This window comes from Erinaceus europaeus, chromosome 12, assembly GCF_950295315.1.
Source record: "Erinaceus europaeus chromosome 12, mEriEur2.1, whole genome shotgun sequence".
In the NCBI taxonomy this organism is placed as follows: domain Eukaryota; kingdom Metazoa; phylum Chordata; class Mammalia; order Eulipotyphla; family Erinaceidae; genus Erinaceus; species Erinaceus europaeus.
The window spans coordinates 74,853,554-74,871,014 of NC_080173.1; the positions used below are offsets into that span (position 1 = coordinate 74,853,554).

Sequence of the window (17,461 nt, forward strand, 5' to 3'; positions counted from 1 at the left end):
CACAGTGGGTTAAGCGCACGTGGCGCAAAGTACAAGGACTGGTGTGAGGATCCCAGTTCAAGCCCCCAGCTCCCCACCTGCAGGGGAGTCACTTCACAGGCAGTGAAGCAGGTCTGCAGGTGTCTATCTTTCTCCCCCTCTGTCTTCCACTCCTCTCTCCATTTCTCTCTGTCCTATCCAACAATGATGACATCAGTAACAGCAACAATAACTACAACAATAAAACAACAAGGGCAACAAAACATAAATAAATAAATATTTTTTTAAAAAAGTAACATGCAAGACTTGTGTGCCTGAGGTACCAGATGTCACAAGTTCAATACCTGGCACTACCATATGTCAGAGTTGAGCTATATTCTGATCTCTATTCCTCTCATGGACATAAACAGACTTTTAAAATCACTTTGGGGAAACTGTTTACAAAACAGTTGTCACATGTATAGTTTCTTATCTCCCTGTGACAGGAGCCTGCAACCAAGCCCACCAACTCCTCCACTGTAATGCACTGGGGTCCTCAAACCCCTTTCAATGTCTTCCCACACAAGAGGCCATAGCTAGTCTAAGCTTCAACCTGTATTTTCCCTTTGTTTCTTAAGTCCTATCTATGAATGAGGTAATCTGGTATCTGTCCTTTTTTTATTATTATTAAATTTTAAAAAGAAAGCTTTTTTTTTTAACTTACTGATTCAAGTTCCATCCAAGATTTAGGGGGAAATTTTTTTTTTTCACTTCTTCTAGCTAAGTAGCAAAACATCTCTTGGAACCACTCATCTACCATTGGACATTTTGTTGTTTCCACATTTTGTGACTATTACAAATATTGCTATTAACATAGGTGTGCACAGCTTTTTTTTTAACTTTTCATTTGATAGGACACAGAGAAATTGAGAGCAGAGGGGGAGATAGGAAGAGATAGACACCTGCATATCAGCTTCACTGCTTGTGAAGCAAACCCCCTGTAGGTAGGGAGCGGGAGGCTGAAACTGGGATCCTTGCGCTGGTTCTTGCGCTTAACCCTATGCACCACTGCCCAGACCCTGGTGTGCAGAGATTTCTTCGAATATGTACTTTTATGTTCTTAGGATAGATGGAGAGGAATTGCCAGAGCGTACAGTAGGTCCATTTCTAATGCTCTAAGGCATTTCCAAACTGTTTCCCATTATGTACTGACCCAACTTACATCCCACCTACCCCCAATGTGTAGAGCGCCGTTTCATCACCTCCAGCTGTAAACCCCAGTGCCACATGGAAAGTGCTTCCTCTGATGATGTGGTGTCTCCCCCTTTCTGTCTCTACCTGAATAAAAATGTGACCTAGAAAGGCTCTTTCTGGTTAAATGCACATGTTACAGTGTGCAATACTCAGGTTTGAGCCCTCAGTCCCCACCTGCAGGGGGAAAGCTTCATGAGTGGTGAAGTAGCACTGCAGGTGTCTCTCTGTCTCTCTCCCTCCCTATCACCCCCTTCCCTCTCAATTTCTGGCTGTGTCTATCCAATAAATAAATAAAGATAATAAAAACAATTTTACTGGACCTAGAACACCCATGTTCAAAATCTGAGTTCCACACAAAAAGATTTAAAAAAAAAAGTAGCACTGGTATGAGAAGTTAACTCACCCAGCAGGATGTGTACCTTACAACACGGGGGTTCCTATATTTGAGCCCTAGTATCACATGGAAGCACTCTAGACAGCAACATGGGAGCTCCATGAGTGGTGCTATGCTCTCTCTCTCTCTCTCTCTCTATCTCTATCTCTCATCTGTCTCTCCCTCTTTAAAAATGAAAGGGTGAGAATATTGGCCTGGGGAAAGCTGCTGAACTGTGTACAAAAGGCACTGGTGTCACATAAAGAAATAAAGGACAGAGGGTAGATAATATAATGGTTATGCAAACAGACTCTCATGCCTGAGGCTCCGAAGTCCCAGGTTCAATCCCCTGCACCACCATAAGCCAGAGCTGAACAGTGCTCTGGTTAAGAAAATTTAAAAAAAGAAATAAAATAAAGTCAAGTCAAGTAAAATAGCAAGAGGTGGGAGAGATGGCACAACAGGTATGCAAAGTGACTTTCAAACCAGAGGCTCCAAAGTCCCAAAAGCAATCTCCCACACTACATAATGCCAGAGCTGAGTAGTGCTCTTGAAAAAAAAATAATAGAAAGGGGCCAGGTGGTGGCCCATCTGGTTGAGTGCACATGGTGCAATGTCCAAGGACTCAGGTTAAAGCCTCCAGTCCCCACCTGCAGGGGGAAAGCTCTATGAGTGAAGCAGGGTTGCAGGTGTGTCTTTGTTTCTCTCCCTCTCTATCTCCCCCTTCCCTCTTGATTTCTGGCTGTCTCTATCCAATAAATAAAGATTTTTAAAAGTTTAAAAAAAAAACACTTTAAAAATAAAAATTAAATATTTTAGGGGCTGGGTGGTGGCATATCTGGTTGAGCGCACATATTACAATGCTCAAGGACCCAGGTTCAAGCCCCCAGTCTCCACCTGCATGAGGAAAGCTGCAAATAGTGAAATGTCGCACGTGTCTCTGTCTCTCTCCCTATCACCCTTTTCCCTCTTGATTTCTGGCTGTGTCTATCCAATAAAGAAAGAAAGAAGAAAAAATTTTTAAACTGATTTTTTTCTTTTTTTTTATTGGGGAATTAATGTTTTACATTCAACAGTAAGTACAATAGTTTGTACATGCATAACATTCCCCAGTTTCCCATATTAACAATACAACCCCCACTAAGTCCTCTGCATCCTTCTTGGACCTGTATTCTCCCCACCCACCCAACCCACCCCAGAGTCTTTTACTTTGGTGCAATACGCCAATTCCATTTCAGGTTCTACTTGTGTTTTCTTTTCTGATCTTGTTTTTCAACTTCTGCCTGAGAGTGAGATCATCCCATATTCATCCTTCTGTTTCTGACTTATTTCACTTAACATGAATTATTCAAGGTCCACCCAAGATCGGCTGAAAATGATGAAGTCACCATTTTTTACAGCTGAGTAGTATTCCATTGTGTATATATACCACAACTTGCTCAGCCACTCATCTGTTGTTGGACACCTGGGTTGCTTCCAGGTTTTGGCTATTACAAATTGTGCTGCCAAGAACATATGTGTACACAGATCTTTTTGGATGGATATGTTGGGTTCCTTAGGATATATCCCCAGGAGAGGAATTGCAGGATCATAGGGTAAGTCCATTTCTAGCCTTCTGAGAGTTCTCCAAACTGTTCTCCACAGAGGTTGGACAATTCACATTCCCACCAGCAGTGTAGGAGGATTCCTTTGATCCCACACCCTCTCCAGCATTTGCTGCTGATACCTTTTCTGATGTATGTATGACATTCTCACAGGAGTGAAGTGGTATCTCATTGTTGTCTTGATTTGCATTTCTCTGACATTCAGAGACTTGGAGCATTTTTTCATGTGTTTCTAGGCCTTTTGGATCTCGTCTGTGGTGAATATTCTGTCCATGTCCTTCTCCCATTTTTGGATGGGGTTATTTGTTGTCTTGTTGTTGAGTTTGGCAAGCCCTTTATATATGTTGGTTATTAAACTCTTATCTGATGTATGGCATGTAAAGATGTTCTCCCATTCTGTGAGGGATCTCTTGGTTTGGGTAGTAGTTTCTTTTGCTGTGAAGAAGCTTTTTAATTTGATGTAGTCCCATAGGTTTATACTTGCCTTAGTCTTCTTTGTAATTGGATTCGTTTCATTGAAGATGTCTTTGAAATTTATGTGGAAAAGAGTTCTGCCAGTATTTTCCTCTAAGTATCTGATAGTTTGTGGTAAACTGATTTTAAAAGATAAAAGTTATTTTGAACTGGGGAGGTAGTTCAAAAGCAGAATATTGTCTTATATGAATGGGGTTCTAAATTCAATCCTCAGCACTGAATAAAATAGTGGAGCAGGGCTCTGGCTTGTCTCTCTCTCTCTCTCTCTCTCTCTCTTTCACACACACACACACACACACACACACACAAAACCACTTAGAAAAAGTCCATTGGGGGTTGGGTGGTAACTCAGTGGGTTAAGTGCACATGGCTCAAAGCGCAAAGACCAGCTTAAGGATCCCAGTTTGAGCCCTGGCTCCCCATCTTCAGGGGGGTGACTTCACAAGTGGTGAAGCAGGTCTGCAGATGTCTATCTTTCTCCACCCCACCCCCGTCTCCCCTCCTCACTCGACTTCTATCTCTCCTATCAACAACAACAGCAATGACAACAATAATAATGACAACAATAAGGGCAACAAAGTGGGAAAAAAATGGCCTCCAGGAGCAGTGGATTCATAGTGCAGGCAATGAGCCCCAGTGATAACCCTGGAAGCAAAGAAAAAAAAACCCATTAAAAAAAATTTCTAAAAGTATTAGCAAAACCAACACCCATCTTGAGGGATATGAAAGGGCTGGGAGAAGATTTCATCAGGAAAAATACATTCTCTGAAATTTGAGTAAGACACACAAAATTATAAAATGTGTTAAACCAAGTGTGCCAGAAGGTGAATTTAAAAATATTTACAATTTGGAAGCTTGGATCTCAAGTTATTGCTATTGCAAAGTGATTGTTACCGTTTGTAGTAAAATATGTTAAGTTTTAGAGAATAATTCCAGTTCTTTTAATTTTATTTTAGTTATCTTTATTTACACTGGACAGAGACAGTCAGAAATCAAGAGGGGAAGGGATGACTGAGAGGGGAGAGAGAGAGAGAGAGACACCTGCAACACTGCTTCATCACTTGCAAAGCTTTCCCCCTGCAGGTGGGAATGGGGGTCTCGAACCCCGGTCCTTGCACTGTAACATGTGCGCTCAATCAGGTGCGCCACCACCTGCACCCTCTCCCAATTCTTCATTATAATAGAATGGGGCTCCATATTAGCTTGGAGCTTTCTTATCTCAATAAAAGTTCTTTTATGATAAAGTCAAGGGCTTGAAACTGACTCTCAATCAAAGAATACACTCTATGTCATGAGTATAAAACATGTGAAATAGTCAGATATACAGTATCCTGCATACCTTTAGAGACTTTGAGGACATTCATTTCCAGTTATTTGTATTTTTCTATGTTAAAAAAAGTATCTTTAGTACAACCTCTAACAGTGCCTGCTCTGTTTACCAAAAGCCCACCAGAAAGTTACACATTGCCAAAATCTTAAATGTAATTCAGACATATGTGAAATGCCTTAACTTTTCTTTCTCCACCCCCCACCCCCCACACTAACCCCTCCCCCACCCTAGGGCACTGCTCAGTTCTGGCTTATAATGTTGCTGGGGTTTGAACCTGGGACTCAAAGCTTCAGACCTGAAAGTCTTTTTGCATAACCACTATGCTATCTCCCCAGCCCAACTTTTCTGTTCTTTAAGGTCAAAACAAATTCCATCTCATCTTTCCTCACTCCTTTTTTATCCACTCCCAAGAAAATGGAATACTCTTAAGAGATGTCAGATAATATAAATCAATGCATTTATAAATACAAGTCTACTGTCTGCAAAGAAATAAATAATATATATATATATTAAGATGCCCATATCCTATTTCAATATTGATTTTAAGCCTTTTGTCAGCTTAAGATGACCACAAACCTCCCCTTCTATTTCTCCTATAGAACTTCTCTTTAAACATCCTTTTAAAAATGAAAAGGACTCAGAGTCAATACATGTACAATTTCAGTATGCCTGAGATGATATTTTTCTTTCAGAGAGGCAAAGTAGGAGAGATACCCCTGCAATGGAATTTCCTGTGGTACCAAACTATATCCATGTTAAAATTAATGTGAAATTAATGATACAGAGTGCCCTTCTTTTCATTTATAGGTGTTTATGCAAAGACACCGAAAGAATCTTATGATACCTTCACTATGGTCCCCTGTTAAATGCTGTGCATCTCTAGTGATGTGACTGTTATTTTTGATATTTAGTTATGTATTTTCCATTTAAATATTTCTAAGATTTTTTAAAAATCACTTATGTTTATCCAGTATGCTTATACTAAGAGTAAGTACTAGTAAATGGGCTATTGTTTTATAACAATTTTAAAAAGTCTTCCTATACTTCCCATTCAATCACAAAACTCCCAATTTGAATAAATGGAGGCCTAGGAAACACATATACAAAACATATACTTGAAATCAAGACACTGCTCACTCTTTTTAAAAAATATTTATTTCCTTTTGTTGCCCTTGTTGTTTTATTGCTGTAGTTACTGTTGTTATTGATGTCGTTGTTGGATAGGGCAGAGAGAAATGGAGAGAGGAGGGAAAGACAGAGAGGGAGAAAGAAAGACACCTGCAGACCTGTTTCACCGCTTGTAAAGTGATTCCCCAGAAGGTGGGAAGCCAGAGGCTCGAACCAGGATCCTTATGCTGGATCCTTATGCTGGTCTGCGCACTTTGTGCTACCTGCACTTAACCCACTGCGCTACCACCTGACTCCCACACTTCTCACTCTTAAAACCATGTTGTTCCAGTGTAGCAGTATGGAGTCTAATAGAATGACCACAATATGAAGGTTAAAATAAAATGCCCATAAAGCTCTGAGTAATTTCAAGAACACAGATGCAAAAATAAAGCATGCTTACTGCTACATTCTAATCAACAAATTTTCCTCTAAAGACAAAATTCTCCAATTTAAACTGTTTAAAAAAGGATATTTAAGAAAATACAATCTCCCATTAATCAGAAAGTTGAAAAAAATAGGAATATTTAAAAATCAACAGTAAACAATCCTGCTGGCCCACCTCACAACACTTTTAATAATACTTCCCAAATTTGAAGAGCCATATTATAGGTTTGCCACAAATCTGGTGATAGGGCAAGAAAACAATTCAATTATAGACATTTATGAAATGTTACTTAAGGCTACTCAACATACCATAAGTATTTTGTCAATGAATGCTAAAGTCAGATTTGTATCAGCAAAGGAACCTACTAAAAAATATTCAGAGACTAGTCAATCTCTCTTACTTAGTGAAAACAATTATTTTGAAGCTATACCATTCATAATCTTTCTACAAATATTTTTAAGGTTTATACTGGTAATTTAATAGTGACTTATAGGACTATAAGATAAAGGAGGTATAGTTCCACACACAACCACCACCAAAGTTTGGTTACACACACACACTCACACACACATACCCACACCCACAATAACCACCAAAGTTCTCTCAAGTCTTAGAGGCAAGTTAGCTACATTTTTAAATACAATTATTAATCAGCAAGCTGAAAAGAAAATGTATAAATCTTACATTTGAAAGTTTCAAACTTTTCAAAATGTTTCATATTCACTATCTTACCAAATAACTGTTTTTTTTTTTTTTCTTATGTGAAGATTTACTACTGGGCTAACACAATAGCTCACTTGGATAGTGTGCTACTTTGTCATGAATACAATCCAAGTTTGAGTCTAGCCCTCCCACCACACTGAAGTGATGTGCTGTGGTCTCTTTCACTCTCTCCCTCTCTAAGAGATAAGTAAATGAGTAATGATTTAACAGGAAAAAAAAAAAAAAAACCGGGGGCCAGGCAGTGATATACCCAGTTAAGGACACATAGTGCAAAGCATAAGGATCCTGGTTCGAGCCCCCTGCTACCCCCGCTACAGGTGGGTAACTTCACAAGTACTGAAGCAGATCTGCAGGAGTCTTTCTCCCTCTCTCTTTTTTTTTTTTTTTTTGCCTCCAGGGTTATTGCTGGGTCTCCATTCCACTGCTACTGGAGGCTATTTTTTCCCTTGTGTTGCCCTTATTTATCATTGTTGTTGTTATTGGATAGGTCAGAGAGAAATCAAAGGAGAGAAGACAGAGGGGGAGACACCTACAGACTTGCTTCACTGCTTGTGAAGCGGCCCCCCTGCAGCTGTAGGTGGGGAGCCGGAGGCTCGAACCTGCATTCCTACGCAGGTCCTTGCGTTTCGCAACACATGCGCTTAACCTGTTAACACAACCGCCCAGCCCCTACTCCCTCACTTATCTTCCCCACCTCTCTCAATTCCTCTGTCCTGTCTAATAAAATGGGAAAAAATGGTCGCCAGGAGCAATGGATTCATAGTGCTGAAACCAAACCCCAGCGAGAACCCTGGAGGAAAAAAAAAATTCAGTATCACAGATGTAATTAATCAGGCCGGCAACCTGAATCAAAAAATAATTCTCTGGGGGACTGGCAGTAGCACATGGCATGAAGTCCAATGGCCGGCTTAAGGATCCTGGCTCGAGACCCAACTCCCCATCTGCAGGTGGGTCGCACTTCACCGGTGAAGTGGGTCTGCAAGTGTCTTTCTCTCTCCCTGTCTTTCCCTCCTCTCTGAATTTTCTCTGTCCTATCCAACAACAACAACAGCAGCAATAACAACAGCAACAAAATGGAATAAAAATGGCTGCCAGAAGCAGTGAATTCATAGAGCAGGTATTGAGCCCCAGCAATAACCCTGGAGGCAATAATAATAATAATAATAATAATAGTAATAACCCTGGAGGCAAAAAAAAAATCTTCTTAAAGCTTTTTTTTTAACCCATTCCTGTTCATAACATCATTTAATTTCTAAAAGCCAGACCAGAGGGATAGAGAATGGGAAAGCTATCGGGGAGGGGATGGGATATGGAAATTGGGTGGTGAGAATTGTGTGGAGTTGTACCCCTCCTATCCTATGGTTTTGTTAATGTCTCCTTTCTAAATAAATAAATAAATGTAAATCAGCAAAGTGCAAGGACTGGCTTAAGGATCCCAGTTCAAGCCCCGGATAAGTAAATAAATAAATGTAAATCAGCAAAGTGTAGGCTGGCTTAAGGATCCCAGTTGGAGCCCCGGGTTCCCCACCTACAGGTGAGTCGCTTCATAGGTGGTAAAGCAGGTCTGCGGGTGTCTTTCCCCATCTCTGTCTTTCCCTCCTCTCTATCTCCTGTCTCTGTCCTATCCAACAATGACGACATCAATAACAACAACAATAACTATAACAACAATAAAAACGCCAACAAGGGCAGCAAAAGGGAAAATAAATAAATAAATAAATAATATAAATAAATTTTAAAAAATACTAAATCAGAATTGGTTACTTGCATTTAAAACAAAGTCAACATTGCTATTCCTTTTAGCCAGTCTACCTCAACCAGAAATCATATGAAAAACATTCCATCAATGATATACTGTTTCCTCATAACTATGACTGGCACTAAAGTGACAGAATTCTAACTGCAGTTTCTTGTTTTTCAGAAAGTTTGCAGTCTACTGGATAAAAACACAAAAGAAAACAATGCTAAGCTGTGTTTAATCAACCCTCCTGAGGGGAGAAATCTTACAGGGTGGTACTACAGAACCTCAAGTGACAAGTACACCAGGAAATGAGATTGAAGTGAGTTTAATCTAGAAAGACTTCATGGGGAAAATAAAGCTTAAGCTGGGCATTGAAGGATGTACAGGAATTCTAACACAAAGGAGGAAAGAAAGCACTCAAGCAAGGCCCCGTAAGAGCAAATGCTAAGAAACAGGAATAAGCATGATATTCACAAAAGAGACTAAGACAATCTGTCTGGAACATAGGTGCATGCTGAATAATGAGAAATAGCTTGGTAAATTAAGGGGGATCGGCTCCCAATAGGCAGTTATGGCACAGGGAGAGGATGTTAAAATATTAGAATCATCAGATACTTAAACTAGAAAGTGAACCTTGGAGATTCCCTAATCAACTTTTTCTGACAAATGAGGAAATCTAGAATACACATATCTATCTAATGGCTAGCCAAAGACTAGTGGCAACTAAAAGATCTCATTTAGGAGCCCCCTTTCCATGATAAGTATACTGCCTGGTAGAATCCAGAACGTAAATATGTCCAAGAATCAATGGCAATATCAATAAATAAGGGCCTGCAAGTATACATATAAGAGACTACTGTGTCTTGGGGATTAAAAGAAGATTGGTTTCTGAAAGGTAATGAAACACCACAGTAGCATTATGCTTGAGCAAAAACCACTGTTTTGCCAGAAGGAACGGCAATCCAAGAACGAATCCAAGAAAGCAGTAATCCAGAATGAAACCAGAGACAGAAGCTAGTTTTCAGAGAGTCATAAAGGAAACTGGTGGATTAACAGCAAAGGCAGGAGGTACCTGGCAACAAAAGGGGAAAAAAAGATTAATCCACCAAAGAAAGTTACAGAATCAAGTAAATGTATAAGATGTTTAAAAATATTAAATAAATAAAACAAAATAGACTGGGAGGTTCACAATGGGTATAGTGCTAGACTTGTAGATACGAGGTCCCAAGTTCCAACCCCCAGCATTGCATATACTAGAGTGATACTCTGGTCTCTATCTAGTGAAATGAATAAACCTGTTTTAAAAAGTTAATGGGGGGGGGGGGAGGCTGGGGGTCAGACAGTAGCGCAGCGGGTTAAAAGGAGGTGACACAAAAGCAAGGACCTGTGTAAGAATCAAGGTTCAAGCCCCTGGCTCCACACCTGCAGGGGAATAGCTTCATAGGCAGTGAAGCAGGTTTGCAGGTGTCTTTCTCCCCCCCCCCCCCCCCCCCCCGTCTTCCCCTCCTCTCTCCATTTCTCTCTGTCCTATCCAACAATGATGACAACAATAACTACAATAACAATAAAACAAAAGGGGGGAGTTAATTTGGGGACCAGGTGGTGGCACACCTGGTTGAGCACACATTACAATGAACAAGGACCTGGGTTCAAGGCCCCAGTCCCCACTTGCAGGGGGAAAGCTTTGTGAGTGATGAAGCAGGGCTGCAGGTCTCTCTCTCTCTCTCTCTCTGTTACCCCCTTCCCTCTCAATTTCTGACTGTCTCTATCCAATAAATAAACGATAGCAAATTTTTTTAAATAATTTATTTTTAAAAGTAAATTTGAAAGGAAAAAGGAAAAAGGTCACATAAAGGCTAAATGAAATAGGGGGGCAAGGTGGTGGCACATTCAGTTAAACACACACAGTACTAAGCACAGGGAGCCACATAAGGATCGAAGTTCAAGGCCCCAGCTCCTCACATGCAGGAGGGACTCTTGCCCAGTGGTGAAGCAGGTACCTTATCTTTATCTCTCCTTCTCTATCTCCCTCTCCTCTCTCAATTTCTCTGTCCTAGCCAATAAAAATGAAAAAAAATGGCCACCAGGAGCCATGGATTTGTAGTGGCCCAGTGATATCCCTAAAGGCAAAAAAAGACTAAATTAAATATAGATAAGCTGGGGAGGGGTTGGTGAGAAAGCACAGAAAACTAAGGGCAAGTTGGAAGAATTTTATTTTGCTTATTTTCTTTACCAGAGCACTGCTTAGCTCTGATTTATGGTGGTACTAGGGGTTGAACCTGGGACCTTTGGTGCCTCCAGGAATGAAAGTCTTTTTGCATAACTATTATACTGTCTCCCAGAATTTTTTAAAGATGAGTTTCAGAATAAAGAATATGCATTTTTTAATATTTTATTTATTTACTTATTTATTTTACCAGAGCACTGCTCAGCTCTGGTTTATGGTGGTGCAGAGGATTGAACCTGGGACTTTGGAGCCTCAGGCATGACAGTCTCTTTGCATAATCATTATGCTATCTACCCAATCCACAAATAACATCTTTTTTTTTTAATATTTTACTTATTTACTAGTGAGAAAGATAGGAGGAGAGAGAGAGAGAGAGAAAGAACTAGACATCACTCTGGTACATGTGCTGCCAGGGATTGAACTCAAACCCTCGGACTAGAGAGTCCAACATTTTATCCACTATGCCATTCCCACACCACAAGTAAGCATTTTTTTAATCACTCATCACAAAATACCCCTGGCCAAAAGAGTATTCCTTTCCAACTAGTTATAAGGCCTTGTAAGATTAACAGATTGGGCTTTAAGAACAAAACTAACATTCTGTTAGCCAAAGCAGCTCCAACATTTTATAAATCTGCCCAACAAACATGGCTTGTACCTTCCAAGACACTTGCAAATCAATCATTTTAAACTTTGAGTTTTGCACACCACCACAATGGGATTTTATACCTTGTCAAAGGACATTCCAATTAGCATTTACAAGTCACAATAATTAATATACTACTGCCAAACAAAAAAATCAGTTCTACACTATGTTCTTCAAAGTATTAAGAGCTCAGCAACAGGCAGGCAGTTCACCAGGTAGAGCACACATCCACAGGGACTAATCTGAGCCCCATCGACCACAGAGGAAGTGGAGCTGTACTGTTATATCTTCTCTTCTATCTCTTTCTCTAAGTCTTTCTGTCTCTCACTCTTTTTATCTACAAGGGAAAAAAAAAATCTGGGAGTGGTACAACCATGCAGGCATTGGTGAAAAAAATTGTTTGGGTTTTGTTTGTTTTCACATAACCAGATATAGAAAGTATAACTATTTAAAAAGACATGTTTACAGAAAATAATCTGGGGAATATCTTTTTCAATTTCCTTTTTAAAAAAGAACAAATTAGTCAAATTTTTTAAAAGATTTATTTATTTATGGTAGCGAAAAGGTTCTAATTTGTTAAGTAACTTGGTTAAAGAGCCCCAATTTAAAGCCAAGCCCCGTGAAATATTTGGTGGCAATAATAATAACAAAGTTACACACCTAAAATTTACTGATGTTGACTTTTAACCATACTGTTCAACACCATAAAAGCAGGTTAAGGAGACAGAAGATATAAATTCAGCTCTCTAGCTATCCACCTATTCAACTGCTATTTCCCTAACCAAGGAAGTAATCACTTTTAAAATTAATGAGAATCATTCAATTCAAATAATCTTAAATAGGAGGCCAGGTGGTAGTGCACCCAGTTGAGAGCAAATGTTAGTATGTGCAAGAACCTGGGTTCAAGCCCCCAGTTCCCATATGCTGTGCGGTAGCTCCACAAGCAGTGAAGTGGTACTGCATATGTCTCTCTCTCTCCTCTATCTCCCCTTTCTCAACTTCTGTCTCTATCCAAAAATGCTAATCAAGTGGTCCAGGAGATGACACAGTGAATTAAGCATTGGAGTCCCAAACATGAGGTCCGAGTTCAATCACTGACAGCACATGTAACAGAGTAATGTCTGGTTCTTTCTCTCTCCTCCTCCTATCATTTCTCATGAATAAGTAAATAAAATTTAAAAAAATACTAATTAATCAATAAACAAGGTATTTTTTAAATCATCTTGTCATAAATATTAGATTCAGATACAAGTCACAAAAATTTTATTTTTCCCACTTGGAAACAAGGACTTGAGTTCAAAATGTCAGGATGGAACACTACCACTCCTTTTAATGGGTTATCTACACCAAATTGCTGAGGAATACCCATCAGGATACAATAGGTAATCAGCAGTGGCTAGTAATGAATTTGGACTTCACACACAATAGAAGTCACACCAAAACAGCATTATGATCATAAACAGAGTGGCCATCTTTATACATACACAAGTTATCTGGCTCAACACATGTCTTAGTGTAATAAAAAGGAGCAGCTTAGGCTGGGGAAATAGTGCAGGGATACTATGAGGTCCCAAGGTCAATTATCCCCAGAACCACCCACAGTCAGAACTGAGTGAGCTCTGCTCTAACCACAAGGAAGGAAAAAAAGAAAAGGAAGGAAGGAAGGAAAGAAGGAAGGCCTATATCCAGTGAAACTAAGTATAAGTAATATATACATGTATGATACTTCAGAAAATCAAAATGCCTCTTACACAAATACCTTTCACTACATGCAAAACTATCTCTCCTATTAATAAAAATGTAAGTTCTTCTCTTCTGACTGTACATTGCAAAACTATCTCTCCTATTAATAAAAATGTAAGTTCTTCTCTTCTGACTGTACATTTTAAAGGATCATTAAAACAAACCCTATAAGGTTATTTTTCCAGGGCCAGTGAAATAGCTCACTTGGATAGTGTGCTGTTTTGCCATGTATGTAACCCAGATCCAAGCCTATCATCCATCCACACACTGAAGATGCTGTGGTGTCTCTATCATATATATATATATATGTATATATATATATATATATATATACACACACACACACACATATATATATGATATATATATCCCTGATATTCCAGCAACAGAATAGTTTTCATATTAAGGCTCTTATTACTAGGCCTGCTATGTGACCCTGGAAAGTCATTTAACCTCTCTATGCCCCAGTTTTCACTTTCCTACCACAAGATAAAGTCTAATTTGAACTAAACATATATTACTTCTATGACAAATTAACATATGTAAGTACCTCACTCAAACACTGAAAATCCTTACATTTCACATCTTCCAAGTAGTGAGCTTTAACCTAGGAAGCTTGTAAGGAATAATCTGTCCTATGTATCTTTCCCTTAATTACAAGGTAAGAGATATTTTTAAGTGCTTCTGTTTAAAACTCACTATGTTCCTAATTTTTAACAGATGGTGGTGAATTTGAGTCACAATATATATAACAAAACAAACAACAAAGCCTTTTAACCAGGAGACAAAAATAAGGAAACATTTATTTGCATTACAGGGTATATAATCAAAATCATCACTCTTTTAACATTTAGAGAACTATTCTCCTCTGCATGTGGCAGATAAGTTTAGAGATCAACAGGTAAAAAAGCAAAGAAATAAAATTTAAAAATGCGTAAGAGCCATGGCACGAATCCTTCAAATTCCTTCATGTAGATTATGCTGTCCACAGGCAGTTTTGGAGTTGTGTGTTTTTTAAATCCTTTCAATTACACAGAACACCTTTATATCCATTTTTAAATTTAATAATCCATCAGTAATGCAATCCAAAATATTCAGCAATGTTTTACTTCCTCCGGTAGATTAGTATCAGCACAACTGGTTTAGATGCTAAAGGATAAAAAGAACTCTTTCAAGTTGCATAGTTTTTTTAGTTTATTTTATCAATGTAATTTCTTATCAAGTTTCTTCATTTTAAAGCTTATCTCCACATACCTACAGCCAAATACTTATATCTTTCAGGTAGGTCAGAAACACTGAATTCTGTAAATGTTTATGGATCAAATAAAAGAGCCCCCCCCGTTAATCCTGCTCCCATAGTCATTATATGATTATAAACAATAAATAAATTTTAAAAAGTTCCCTCATCACAGTAAGCCCATGGTAAACTGCATCTGTAAAAAGCATCTCTTTAAACCATGCCCCACTACCAAAGGCAACACAACACACAGTTAAACTACTTCCCAGTGACAAAAGGCTATTTTGTGCCTCCATTCTGCTCAACCCCAGCACTTGGTGTGTGAAACTCATGAAATAAAAAGACACCTCCCGAGTCATGAACTTTTTCTTTTCCACCTCAAATATTCTCAATGAAAAGTTATCTTGTCAACCAAGAGGTGAGAATTAAAAAATAACAACAAAACACAGAATTATCCGCCCCAGGAACACATCCCAGCTGTCTGGGTTCTCCTGTCAGTGGCTGAGAGGCAGTTTCCCACTGGACCTTTCTCCCTGGGTCCTCTAACTCCCCAATATTCTCCCTCAAGAAAGCTACATTCTCAACATTCATATTCTGAGAACGCTGGGGGGGAGGGGGGGGAATAGGAGGAGAAACTGCAAATACCACGGAAGGGGCAAGGAAAGAAATATTTCAGAAACAGGAGGAAACAAGAACCATGGTTTCCATTCCAATGGCAACATAAAAAAAAAATTTTTTTTTTAATTTTAAAAAGCCAATCTAGTCTGACCAGGATATGATGCGGGGAGGAGGGGACGCCCATGTCGGGCATCAAAAAGATGAGCAGTGTGTGTGCTCTGGGAAGCTCGGGGGCAGAAGGGACAGAAAGTAAGAAAGAAGACCTGTGCTCTCCTGCTTTGGGCTCCTCTTCCCCCTCCGAGAGAGGAAGCTGAGGACACTGGGGGAGGGGCGGTACATGCCACCGGTCTCCCACTCGGAGTACACCACACCGGCCCTGGGGTTCCTTCAGTTACTCCTTCCCAGCTACGGGGTGCACGGAGAGAAAAGGAAACCCCTCGTGTTGTGCACCTTCCTTCAAAAGATGATGATAATAATAATAATAATGTCATGTGGGGCTGACTGAATCCAGATGGAGAACCCCCCCTCCCGAAAGCGCCCCCAGGTCACTCATTCCAATGACCAGGGGCGCGGCAGGGATAAAATAAAGGGGATGGAGGGTCCGCAGGGCGCTGGGGGGGGAGGCCCCACCCCCCGACTCAGAAGCGCAGGGAGCCCCGGCTCGTCGCCGTCCCCTCCCTCCTGCCTCCGCACCTCCCCCTCGGCCACCCCGCCGGTCCCCCTTCCTTCCCTCCAGAGCCCCCGGCAGCCGCGGGGGAGGCGGCGGCTCCTTCCTCCCCGCACCCACCGCGTCCCCACCCCCACTCCGCTGCCACCTCCCGCCCGCCACGGGCCCGTTACCTGCTCGTCGAAGCGGCTGACCACGGCCTGGACCCATTCCACCGGCCTGTGCGCGGCCATGTCCTCCCCGCGGCTGGGGAGCGGCGGAGGCACGGGCCGGCCGGCGCCCAGGGCCGGGAAGAGGGCGGGGAGCGGGGGCTGAGGTGAGGGGAGAGGCGCGGAGAGGGGCTGAGGAAGGCAGGCTCCCAACGTTCCCACGGGGGTGGGGACCAGGGCCCTGCGCCCCGCCGGGAGGGGGAGAGGGGAAGGGGGCGTTGGCGAGGAGGTTGGGGGGAGGGGGCCAGGGGAAGGGGACCCGGGGAGGGGAGGGGGCCTCTTGGTCGCTCTCCCCACTAGCGCCGTCTCCCCACAGCCATCACAGTCCGAGACGCCGCCATGACACCCCACCGGAAGTGGGATCCTTTCCACGGCCTGGGGAGAGGGAGCGAGAGCTAGAGACTGAGTGCGGCTGGGAAAGGGGAGGGGGGAAGCGAGAGCGAAGGGGGCCTGCCGCGCATGCGCCCGCGCCGGCCGGTTTCATTAATGAAAAAGCGAGTCCTCCTGGAGGTGACGTCACCTAACTCCTTCGGGCCTGGAGGCGCGCGTCCTACAAGGCCTCCGGGTTCACCTAGACTCTCCACCGAGGATTCGGCCAGCGTGACTCCGAACTGACCCGGGAGCATCTGCTTCATCCCCACCGCCATATCAGACTCCCCCTCCCCCGCCGGCCTCGGGATTTGGATTGCTCCCCAGGTTGGAAGTTAGGGCGCCCTGAGGCTAGCATTTCTTCCAATGCGCTCATCTCCCGCTGCGCCTTGTGGAAGCTGTGCTGAGCCTCTCTTTTCTCACCAAGAATGTGGCATACAACTTTGGGTTCCCAAGCCCTCCCTAGATATTCTAGACTTTTGAGAAGCTGGGAAAAATAAATAAATAATAAAAAGGCCAAAAGAGGCTTACTGCTTTTTTTCTTTATTATTAAATAACCGTTACTAAAATAGACCAAAAGACAAAGTCCTTAGACTTTGAAATCTAGACTTCTGCTGAATTGACAAGAGTCTCTAGTAAATAAAACTTAAACACATTTGATGATAGCAAAATTCAAATTTCACCAATCTCAAAAAGTAGTCAAGACTTCACATACATTATTAGTTCAATAAGT

General features: G+C 41.4%; 1 protein-coding gene and 1 long non-coding RNA gene across 6 annotated transcripts in view; one reads left to right on the top strand and one right to left on the bottom strand.

The window, feature by feature from the left end:
- NF1 (neurofibromin 1) overlaps positions 1-16,455 on the bottom strand; it is a 317,563-nt gene extending 301,108 nt beyond the window's left edge. For 3 of the 5 annotated variants that reach the window (XM_007530811.3, XM_007530810.3, XM_060203994.1), the window contains exon 1: positions 16,324-16,455. In XM_007530811.3, coding sequence (XP_007530873.2) covers positions 16,324-16,383 — 60 coding nt within the window. In that variant the 5' untranslated portion in view covers positions 16,384-16,455. The remainder of the gene's footprint in view (positions 1-16,323) is intronic. The other 2 variants (XM_060203995.1, XM_060203993.1) reach the window with 1 other exon arrangement.
- Positions 16,327-17,250, top strand: LOC132542007 (uncharacterized). Its single transcript, XR_009553133.1, has 2 exons — positions 16,327-16,466; positions 16,676-17,250. It is a non-coding gene; the product is annotated as an uncharacterized LOC132542007 (long non-coding RNA).
- The last annotated feature ends 211 nt before the right edge of the window (positions 17,251-17,461 follow it).